This window comes from Musa acuminata, chromosome BXJ1-8 (assembly GCF_036884655.1).
Source record: "Musa acuminata AAA Group cultivar baxijiao chromosome BXJ1-8, Cavendish_Baxijiao_AAA, whole genome shotgun sequence".
In the NCBI taxonomy this organism is placed as follows: Eukaryota; Viridiplantae; Streptophyta; class Magnoliopsida; order Zingiberales; family Musaceae; genus Musa; species Musa acuminata.
The window spans coordinates 42,400,552-42,411,705 of NC_088334.1; the positions used below are offsets into that span (position 1 = coordinate 42,400,552).

Consider the following 11,154-nt stretch of genomic DNA (forward strand, 5'->3'; position numbering starts at 1 on the left):
GCTTCATCGAAGCTCAACTTCATGTAACGAGAGACAAATAAATGGCACAGCCCTTCATCCAATTGGACCTGAATGAACACTGGACTGCAGTCCACTAAAGGTTTACCTTACCACCACATCTTGCGTTCTTTCTTTTTTCCCTTGTCTTAGCACATGTATATAAGAAAACAACCAGCAATGAAGGGACAAAACAACAGCCAATATAAAGAAAAACAAATGCAGAAGGGCCCAAAACAAATGCCAAAGCGTATGAAGGATGCTGGTCATGACAGCCGACCGCTAGCTAACAACTATAGCAAGCTGACTCCATGGTTGCTCATTCTCGCTCGAGCCTCTGCTAGTGAAACAGCCATGGCCAGCATCATTTGCTCTTCAAAGCTTTCCGGAACAAAATGTCCTGGAGGGATGCTTACACCTTCTGAGAGTGGACCTGTCATAGCCCCTGTTTCGACGTTATAGCTGGTTCCTGCTTCAGCCACCTCTGACTGGTGGTCGGCCAAACACTCACCAAACTCCTGTCCATGTACTTCCCTCCCATTGTAGGGTGATATCTCGGTCCAGCGCCCTGAAGGATTATCGTGTACAAACCTTGTAATTCCAGGAGGTGAGCTGCCCGACCGCTGGAGCATATCACAAGCTGCAGCATTATCGATAGCCATATGAACAGCAGAATTGCCCTGCATATGCTGACGTTCGGCCAAGGCTGCAGCAGCACAAGCCAACCCACCAGACGACGATGGTCTCATAGGACCTGTTCCATGGGAACTGTGCCATTCTCCTGAGGCGGATGGTCTAGGCAAATAGCTGCCAACACAACTTGGATTCCCTTGAGATCCCTGCTCCTGTTAATAAGAATAATAATAATAATAAATAATAATAATCAGGGTTCTATTAGAAGAAAGAAATCAGCAGCAGATCATGCTACAGGTTCCGCTCGGAGATAACCTAGTAGGCATCGGTTCAAACAAGAGATGTCCTTTCCACAATAACATCATGGAAAAAGTTGAACTGCTAGTATGTACACATAACCCCTGGATCAATGCATGCTTCCACATAGGGATATCCTCAGGTATCTCTAAGGTGTGAATGCAAGTGGTTGTGCTTATAGCCTCAGAAACAAGTAGTGTGGTCAAAACATAGTCCCTAAACACAATACGTACATGCTTTGCAATTTAAAGAGATGAATTTTTCACTTTAGTTAAATTCTTTGGACTGTCGTAATTCTTTTCAAAATGTTGGGTAGTTCAACCAGTAATTATATTTAGGAGTAATTTGAAGTTCCTCATGTATAGATCTCTGATGAACTACGTCAGACATAAATTCTAATTAAGACAGCCATAAAGCAGAAATTACTGCACTTAATCTATCATTACATAAAAGTAACAAGTTTTATCCAAATGACTACTTCAAAACTCAGAAATGTGTAAAGTTATCAATAAAATAATGAAGCATCAGCTATAAGTTAAAGACTTGATGTAGCCTTTAATTACCAAACATTTAGCTCAAAATTCTTCAAGTTCAAAATATCAGATAGCATTACCTGAATTGAGAGCCAAATTGCTTCCAGGACCATTACATCCTCAAGATCCAGGTCCAAGTTATTATCCCTGTATTTTACAGAGATCTAAAATAAGAGATGAGATGAACAGATAAGAACATCCCAATAACATCAAAAACGGCACCTTGAATGGTATGTGCATCAAGAAAAAAGAATCCTTAATAGACATAAGCAATTCTCACCAAGACATTGCACATTGCAAGTAGACCATTAGAATCTAACAAACCAGATGATCCAGCAAAAGAGTAAAATGAGCCTTTCATGGATGACAACAATCAACAAGGGAAGAGAGAGAGAGAGAGAGAGGATAGAAACATGGACATATCAACTAGATACCACTATTTTGGATCAAATTTGAAGTACCTAATACAAATTTGTTATGAAGTATAACATTTAAGAATAGCCATGCCTTGGAGTCTGCAAGTTCCATTGTTGATGCTAAATGACTAAGACAAAATTTAACCTTTGGGAGAAGCTCTGTAACTTGCAACTTCAAAAGTAAAAAGGATTTTTCTTCTACAAACAAAGCTGTAATGACAATCACATCCTGCATAAAGGTCAACCATTCACTTGACCATTAAGAGCGAACCAAAATTATCTTATCTCTTAACATTTTCACATTATTGACTGCAGCATATTATAAGCATTAATTTCTTTTTTTAAGTTGAGATATATTTAAGAAAAAAAAATTTCTGAAAGAAGGTTATTGTCCAGACTAGACTATATTAGTTTTCTTCAAGAGCAAACTCAAGTTACCTTGCCTCCAAAGATTTCGGTAAAACACCATAATTGGCAAAAAGTTCTGGCAAAATAGCATTGAAGTGAAATTACACATGTATACAACGAAGTTAAAAAGGAGGAGAAGAAAGAGAGGCACCAATCCATTAAAGGCTTTTACAGGTGAATCTGTATAGAAGAGAGTGAAAACTCACACCTTTTATAATTCAGCTTTGTACCATCGGATCAATAGATAAGACAATCTATCTCCTTTTCTTTATTGGAACGGACAATCAAGGTTCGCAATTTCGTACCGTACCGGAATTTCGACGTTAGCTCGGTACGGTACGATATTGTATACCGAGTGGTATACCGCTCGGTATATATATATATATATATTATAAAAGACGACGTCGCATCGCCTCGAGCGATCTATGTACCGGTCAGCTGATGGACCGGTACGTACTGCTCGTACCGGACAGTATTATTCGAAATTGCATACATTGCGGACAATGAATATTTTTTCCCCTTATTCATGATTTTTTAAGAAAACTTAATTTGCACCTATCAATGAAGTTAAGATCGGTAAACACCTGCAGTGCATACACTAGACAATAATGGACAAAATTATGGTCCATACTGAGTGGCGCTGGACTACCAATGGTCATAGAACTAGCTGAAGAGGGATGATATCAAGCTCCTGTATTCAGAACTGAAGCTCAGGAAAAACCCTTGAGGATATGAACACAGACAGACCCATGGTTTATGTAGCAACCCAACATTCAAGTTTCGCATAGGAAAACTTTCAACTTTAGGATATGCAAAGGGAAGGCAAAATCTTGACTATTTGGAAGAACGAAGGGCTCTTGGGCAAAAGCATGGACTCTAGAAGTAAATTTCTTATACCAAGGCCAACCAATGAGGTGTGGATGCATGATTGTAAGTCTTTGTCAATTACTTCAGTCAAAAAAAGTAGGATTTAAGAAATAGAAGCCTGAGAAACATGCAACTGCACTTGTGTGTACCTATTCTGCCTTAACTGTGAAGGGCGTGTGCTAGCTGGTGCAGAGCATGAGGCTTGACGTGAACCAAGATCACTCGATTGTATTGAGCATTTCATAGATGGCACTGTTGAGTAAACAATACAGAATAATTAAAGGGAAACATCTCCTGATAAACATATACAGCACAGTCAAACAATGCAAAGGCACAATTTAGCGCATAGCAGACCTGAAGTTGAAGTATTACTTATATCATGGTGTCCCACATCTGTTGGAGTCATTGTTCTGCTTGATGAACTTAAGTTTTGTCTCTTCTTCATCCTTTCTGCTTCATCTTGCAACTCTTGCTGTCGAATCCTTATCTGTGCTTCTATAACCTTCTGCTCTTCCTGCACATAGGCATAACCAATGGTGAAGAAGACCTATTTTACAAGGAACAGAACACTTGCAAATTTCAAGATGTATGTCAGGCTAATATGGTAAAGAACTTACGACTTGCTCCATGCCCTTTTCCTCTTTCGTCTTTGCACCATGGTATTCCACCGCATAGTTTGAAGTTTTACAGAAGGGGCATCTTTTATGTTAAGTAGAAATCATTTAGAAGGGTTAATTAAGGATAGGCTACAATAAGAATCAGGTCCATCAACAAATGAGACAAAGGATACTGTGATGGGCGAGTTGAATGTGGTGGTTTCATCTGAAGAAAGCACTCTGCAGAAGAATCCAGCTCGAGAGATGGAACGAAAAAAAGACATGGATACGGACAATCCAGAAATCTGAAAGAAAATATTCTTCGACATAAAAAAAGAGAAAAGGGAAAAGGGAAAACTGAAGTACCTGTGCATATGCCCTTCATGCAACACCTTGAGCGGTTAAGACTTGGGTAAAACTGAAAACAAAACAACAAAATGTCATCAAGATATCCGAGATTTCATCAAGCACGCCAGTAGATGAGGCTTCGTGAACTAAAATTCTCGACAGTTATCAATCAAGAAACAAAGAAGCACAGTGATGGTAGTGGTACAAACAGAGGACACGAACCAGAAAGCAGATGGGACACTCTTCGAGATCGTAAGCATACTCCTCGAGGCCTGGGTAGCAAGGCGCCAACTTGGACTCAAGAATGAGCTTCCTCAGCTTCTTATAATCGATCTCCCTATGCCGATACATCCCCTGCGGCCTCGTGTACTTCTCATCCACCATCTGCCTCCTCCTCCTTATGTTATTCCCCATCAAATCCCCCACCGACAGAAGGGATACCAACAAAAAGTTAAAGAGAGCTCCCCAGAAGTAATCCCTTTTCCCCTTTCGCTTATTCCTCAAATCTATCAACCGTACGGAAATCCTATGAAGGAACAGTAACAATAAATTCTAATTCCACTCCAAGAATGCATCTTCTTCCCAGATATGCCAAATCACAACAATCCAATCTCCCAAACCCTAGCCCTTCACTCAGGATCGCAGAGGGAAACTCCAGCGAGCCTCCATCCCACTTCCGAGATTCCAATGTCCATCACGAATCCCCAAAGCCTGCATATCGGAATGGAACACCTTTCTAAGATAGAAAAAGAAACAAAATAACCGAAAAGAAACCCTGAATCGCCTCTCCGGGCATCAAAACCCGCATCGATCCCACGTCAAACCCTCTCCGATGAATTAATCAATGAATAGGCACGAAGCCAAGAACAAGAAACAACCCGTCAATCAAAATCACCCCTCTGCCTCACTGACTCCATCCTCCATCCCCCATCCTCCAGCTTCTTGGCCCGGGCCCCGAAAGCTAAAATTCGACAACAAAAAAACGTACCTTTGGAAACAGGGAGAACCGGAGAGTGAGAGCGGGAGAGAGCACCACCACGAGGAGAGGCGAGCGAAGAGGACAGGGGACGAGAGAGGAGAACCGAGGCAAAAAGACAGGTGGAAGGAGGGGGAAGCCAAAAAAAAAAAAAAAGGGGGCCGGACCGAGGCTTTCGGGTCGTACGATCCCCTTGGAAGAACGAGAAAGGATTCAGGGAATGATTGTGAACGGGGAGAGAGATGAATAGCTTTGCTTGTATATATATATTATTGTTGATCCCCTGTCGCCGTCGACGCAGGCTACATTCCCCAATAGGGACTCCACCACACTCGTTTGCTGACGTCATCCTCGTGTGTTTCGATCGGTATTGTCAAGTAACTTGGAACTCGGGAGAAAGGTTTTGTGGAATGAAAAATGTCGAGAACATCTCTAATCTTGCTCATTGTTTTTGACTCCGTAAATAGAACATTGTTTAGCTTGGTCAGTCAAGTCAACTTTTCACTGCACACCTACAAGAATTACACAATATCACTGTCCGTTGGTCAACAGCGTGATCTTGTCGTAATGACATCGATGTCCTCCACTGTGGTTTAACAGACTGCTCTAAGTGTTTCAAGCTGGGCTTCCACCTCGATCATCCATGGCCGCGGTGCCGTTGAACAAACAAATACCCAAGAGTCCACGCAACCCAAGTTTACACGGAACGAGATAAATAGAGAGAGACAGAGAGAGAGAGAGCTTCTCCTGTCGTGACAGCTTCTCGGTTGAACCCCTCGAAGTTGAACAGTGCTATGATCCGTGACAACTTCTCCTGTCGTGTCAGCTCATAATAAGGTATTCATATACCTCAAAATGACCCACCGTCAAGAAGAAAATGTAACGCTGAGAGGGCAAACAGTACTGCAAATAGAGAGGCTTAGCGGAATACATTTGCTTTAGATCAGATCCGTTCATTTCATATGGCTGAAAATGAAAGCTATTGACCACAAACAAAGTATGCGACGCTGCAAGGCAACAATTAAAACACAGCCGCATTGATGACAAAGATGGAATCAGCTGCAGATAAAAGAGTCATTTTCAAGCCATTCCATTGGGATCAACTTCAAACTATGACACAGACAGGCACACCAAAGAAAGCTAGCGATTGAAAATTATCTGCAACGAGGATATGCCACAATAAGTCCACGGTGACGACTGATCCCTGCTCTCTTAGCCCTGCCATGGCTCAGACTCTCTGCAAAATTTTGTTTTCCGAGCATTAAATAGTGAAAGAAGATACGTACACTATAAAGCTTAGCATGATTTTTCTAAAATTATAAATTTGTGCCATAAAATTAAACATAACAACTACCTGTGCATCTTCACCTGCGCCACTCTTTGCATATTCCTCTGCAATGGTCAACAAGAACAACAGCAATCAGGAGATAATTATAAAAGAAAATCAATTATTTTCTGTTTATATATATATATATATATATAATTATGATACTTCAGCGAAATAGCAAATGATATACGAAAATAGAGGTTTTTTTGCTTTTGTTAATTCATTTTGGCACCGTAACATTCCAAAAATATATCAAACATGCATAGAATGTCATTAAGAATCCACGCTTCCCTAAATGATCTCACGAACACAAAAGACCACAAGAATTTTGTATAGTTTCATCTGGTAAAGGTTGAGATATACCTACAGCACCATCAAATATTGGCATAATAAATCCAAAGAAAATCATCATTTCACTCAAATCCTATCAAAAAGCAGGATCTTATCTGTGCTTATCTCACTGCCAAAAGCCATATATATTATGCACAAGTTCCTTTTCTACAGAATGAGATAAATACTTTCATTCAGCCAATGAAGAGCAAGCACCTGCATTCGAATCCTCAAAGCCCAGTTGACACTATTTCTGAATTTGCTACTTTAAAAATAAAAAAGAGACAACATTGTTTGAGAAACTAAGACAAATACAACTAAATGTGACAGTATGAGATATAAATCATAATATTTTAGCACCAAGTAATAAATGCTTGATGAGAATGTGCCATACAAACATGACTACACATAATTAGTCATCAGAGAAAAATGACATAATTACTTCAAAAACAAAGAGTATTGTTGGCATCACAATCTTATACAGGAATATGGATAAGTTTGAATAACTTAAAGCTTAGTGTTGTAAAGATATCTCACAAAATGGCTGTTTACATTATTTATATGCAGCGTGTCCTTCTAGACATCATCTGCTGATGAAATACTGGAAACAAATAGCTACTTCTAAAACAATGGAATTCAGCAAAGGAACCAAATATTTCATGATTATGCAGCAGATTTAGTTGGATCTAAGAAATTATGGAATTCTACTGGTAGTTTTATGAACCTGAGGTGTTGATTTTCAATATTCCTTTCTCAGTTCCGATTTGATCCCAATAATCAATGAGATAGATATGGGGCACCTTTTTTGAGTCCACATAAGTGCAAAAAGATTTTGTATATCTTGCAAAATCAAGTCTTGTCTAATCTGGATGTATTTCCCACATTAACATGAATTCTTAAAATATAATTAAAGGGTCTAATTTTCCCGCCTCTTTTTCGGGGTGTTATGTGCATCTTTGCTCTGAAATAGTCTATAATATAACTTCATATATAAGAAAGATGATAAATAATGCCACACAGAACAGTTCTATGCCTTAAGCTTATGTATAGCTATAGACATGCTGATATACCATGCAATAGTGTGAAAAAATAAAATCAGAATGCAACATGATCAGTACGGGAATTGGTCATCACTCCAGCACTAGAATTTCTATTACCTCCATCCTCGGGGATGTCAGCGGTCCACAACGTGAGATTATCTCTCAGAAGTTGCATAATCAATGTGCTGTCTTTGTATGATTCCTCACTCAATGTATCAAGCTCAGAAATTGCTTCATCAAAAGCTTGTTTGGCAAGGTGACATGCCCTGGTAACAGATTTTAACAAAATGAAATCTGCAGCAAAGAAAAATAAAAAGAACAGAAAGATGTCTAATAACCAAAACAGCAGCAGGTCCTACCTACCTTTCAGGTGAGTTCATGATCTCATAATAGAAGACGGAAAAATTCAATGCCAAACCCAGTCGAATTGGGTGTGTAGGAGACAAATCTGCCTCAGCTGTACTGGTAGCTGCCTGTTTACAAGTTCAAAATGTTAGTTTAAGATGTTCAGAAAATTCAGGACAGCAACACATTGTTTTCATTTTTATTTTTAATGTGATTAAAAAGTGAACCTACTATAGCACATCTCGATCAGTTGTTCCAGGATAAACACAGTATGCACTAACTAAAAGTATAGTCAAGACTGACAAACAACAAAATTGGTTTCCCATCAACTAGTATTGAATAGCAATAAACCATGGAAAAAAAGACAAACTTGTAAAATAGAAATCAAACCAATCAACCAGTAGCAGCTTAAATCTGAATAATAGACTGGATATAGGTTGATATGCTTACCTTATATATCTAAGTAACTTAATTCTTTAGAATCATTTCTCTAAGCATAATTTTAGGAACCAAAATATGAGACTGTCAAAATGGCACATGATAATAAGATAGGTGTCCTAAGCAAAGATCCATATAACTTTGTTCGTGCTATATATTTGTGCAACTTCCCAACAATACAATTCTAGATTGATGAACAACATTTCATAGAATATTCAATTTTTGAGACAGGTTAAAATAGGATAAGATTCTTCAATATACATATAATTTTCCATGTCAAAAGTTTCACTCTGGGAAAGTTAACTTCTATCATGACTCGGTTTACATCAGTATTCTGTTTCAATCAAACCCTAGTAGATTTTATAGCATTGCACCCCAAGTGATACATGTTCAAATTATGAAAGCAGCCCCTCTACACACGAGGGAGTTTGCATGCCGCATGCGCTGAGCTACCTTTCTGTTGGTTGGTAACCAATAAATTATTTACCATATATTTTGAATTTCTATATTAGTATCATGCCACCTTTTTGCAACTTGAACAATAGCATGACAAGGAGCAGCATGAGATTCAGGTCTTGATTATATGAATCAATGGATATGACACACATCGGCGCTATGATATCTCTTTGCGCATGTGGCTTTTGCATATAGTTACATGGTGAGAGAACCGTATATTTTGGGTATACAGTACCATTATTATATCACCTCTATTTTAGAGAACATCTCATTATGCGTCTTCACCTGGGCATAGGACTATTTATCAGACCACAAAAAAGTTGTGTTCTGCAAGCACTCTTTCTCTTATCTCGTAACCCTGGGTATTTTATAAATAAAGTTAGATCATTTTCTTCAATAAGAGGTTCATCAAATGCGATTTTCATTAATCCCAATAAGAAATTTCAAGAGAATGAAGAGACACAAAGGAAGAGAACAGATGGCACTAGATAGAAACTTATCTAACTATAAGAAACCCAGAAGATAACAGAATTGAAACAAGTTCTGCTTCTATAATGAACAAGATAAATTCATTTATCTAACATCAACCAGAAGATCACAAGAGAACAGAACATAATATTCTCTGACAACACAAGATCAAGTCAGTCAACTAATATCAATTGCCTAAGAATGGATATCAAACACTGCAGATAGATGACTCTGACATAGAAGCATAACAAAATATGATTTTACGAACAGAAAATAAAATTATCAATACTTAAAGCAGTGAATTTCACAGGAACCAGATCTAGGGTCAATAAGCAAAACTAAAAATTTAAGAGTCCAATCTAAAAGAAAGTACCACCTGATATGCTTTCAGGGAGTTATCTGCAGCCTCCTTCCTCTCATTTCCGGTCATAAATTCTGCCAAGTAGCGATAATAATCTCCCTTCCTATAGTCAAGCCAAAAAAAGAAAAGGTCAATCACCAGAAACTTCCGCAGGTTCACACAATATCTCAGATGTGGCGCACATCTTATAGTAGAAGACCGACGACTCCCCAGCGGACGAAGATGGGATGAGATGCTCGTCGATCAGAGTCATAATGTCGCTACAGACGCCGGAGAGCTCTACCTCCACCTTATGTCTGTACTCTTTGATATTTTTGACATGCTGCTCATTCCCCCTGGTCTCCTCCTTCTGCTCTATCGAGGAGAGGATCCTCCACGAGGCCCGCCGCGCCGCGATCACGTTCTTGTACCCCACCGACAGCAGGTTTCGCTCCTCCACGGTCAGCTCGACATCGAGCTTCGCCACCTTCTTCATAGCGTCCACCATATCTGCGCCAGAAAAAATCACCAAGGCCCTAATTGGAGGATCCGATCGCGCCTCTACAGACCTAGGGTTTGGAGACATGGAAAGGGGAGGGGGAATGCGATCCGCACCATCGTAGCGCTCGGCCTGCTCAGCGAGCCTGGCGATGAAGACAAAGCTCTCGCGATCTCCCTGCGACGCCATGGGAGGCCGGGTCGAATCGATCGCCTCTTCCTCTCGGTCTTTAGCAGGCTTGGAGTGTTTTTTTACGACAAAAGCCGACGAAACCGAGGGGAAAACCGAGAGACAACTTTTAAACCTCTCGGCCGGCCGGCCAAAGGGTGCGCCAAGATTCGGAAAGCCTCGGGGAGGGTCTCTGGTCTCCGTTGGATCTGCGGGTCTGATGTCTCAACTCAATTCAACGGCACTCGAAGCCATATAAAAGTTTGTCCGTGCTGTAAAATTACGAGCCAAATTCTACCAAATTTGTTCATGTTCGTATACATCCTATTTCTACCAAATTCAAAGCTCATTATTAAGAATGGTTTCAACCTCTCTTCTTTTATGCGATTAATTCTCAAATTGTTATTTTTTTAAAAGATGGATATATTTATTAAATTATTTTTCTTTAACGTTTGATGCATACTGTGAAAAAGTAAGGAGAAGCCTAATGCAATAAAAGGAATACAGTTGAAATCGCAGTGCTGATTGAAAACCCACCCTTTAGATGTTTGTCTTCCTACGCTCAATTAAATTTAGTAATCTACAAGCAATAAATGAAAACAGCAAGAAAACATATTTTAATTTTCGGTGAGTAAAAAACGATCCTTTTGTTCATTTCAAATCCTATTATTG

The 11,154-nt window shown here is 39.5% G+C and overlaps 2 protein-coding genes across 4 annotated transcripts; both read right to left on the reverse strand.

The window, feature by feature from the left end:
• Positions 1-28: 28 nt before the first annotated feature.
• Positions 29-5,306, reverse strand: LOC135587907 (E3 ubiquitin-protein ligase GW2-like). 3 transcript variants are annotated; one of them, XM_065079764.1, is made up of 9 exons: positions 5,084-5,306; positions 4,318-4,806; positions 4,114-4,165; positions 3,942-3,987; positions 3,769-3,850; positions 3,524-3,665; positions 3,301-3,403; positions 1,541-1,607; positions 29-842 (listed from the first exon to the last, which is right to left on the reverse strand). In XM_065079764.1, exons 2-9 carry the CDS (start codon positions 4,507-4,509, stop codon positions 291-293), a joined length of 1,236 nt encoding a protein of 411 aa, XP_064935836.1. In that variant the 5' UTR covers positions 4,510-4,806; positions 5,084-5,306; the 3' UTR covers positions 29-290. The 3 variants fall into 3 exon arrangements, with proteins under 3 accessions (XP_064935836.1, XP_064935835.1, XP_064935837.1); XM_065079763.1 differs by having other exon boundaries at positions 3,506-3,665; positions 5,084-5,305; XM_065079765.1 differs by lacking the exon at positions 5,084-5,306 and having other exon boundaries at positions 3,506-3,665; positions 3,942-4,052; positions 4,318-4,391.
• A 684-nt stretch (positions 5,307-5,990) lies between these two features.
• Positions 5,991-10,590, reverse strand: LOC135587908 (14-3-3-like protein D). Its single transcript, XM_065079766.1, has 7 exons — positions 10,431-10,590; positions 10,019-10,325; positions 9,852-9,939; positions 8,132-8,241; positions 7,886-8,034; positions 6,426-6,463; positions 5,991-6,308 (listed from the first exon to the last, which is right to left on the reverse strand). The coding sequence occupies exons 1-7, from the start codon at positions 10,501-10,503 to the stop codon at positions 6,300-6,302; spliced, it is 774 nt and encodes a 257-aa protein (XP_064935838.1). The 5' UTR covers positions 10,504-10,590; the 3' UTR covers positions 5,991-6,299.
• Between the last annotated feature and the right edge of the window lie 564 nt (positions 10,591-11,154).

What these genes read in the sequence shown, in the direction of transcription:
- LOC135587907 (XM_065079763.1), bottom strand. Translation starts at nt 4,509, where the DNA reads ATGGGGAATAACATAAGGAGGAGGAGGCAGATGGTGGATGAGAAGTAC. An exon ending in CATTCAACTCGCCCATCACA is followed by an intron (nt 3,851 to 3,941) that starts GTATCCTTTGTC and finishes TTAACATAAAAG; the next exon opens with ATGCCCCTTCTGTAAAACTT. An exon ending in TCACAGTTAAGGCAGAATAG is followed by an intron (nt 1,608 to 3,300) that starts GTACACACAAGT and finishes TGTAAAATACAG; the next exon opens with GGATAATAACTTGGACCTGG.
- LOC135587908 (XM_065079766.1), bottom strand. Translation starts at nt 10,503, where the DNA reads ATGGCGTCGCAGGGAGATCGCGAGAGCTTTGTCTTCATCGCCAGGCTC. An exon ending in GCAGGCCGAGCGCTACGATG is followed by an intron (nt 10,326 to 10,430) that starts GTGCGGATCGCA and finishes TTTCTGGCGCAG; the next exon opens with ATATGGTGGACGCTATGAAG. An exon ending in TGACATCCCCGAGGATGGAG is followed by an intron (nt 6,464 to 7,885) that starts GTAATAGAAATT and finishes TGACCATTGCAG; the next exon opens with AGGAATATGCAAAGAGTGGC.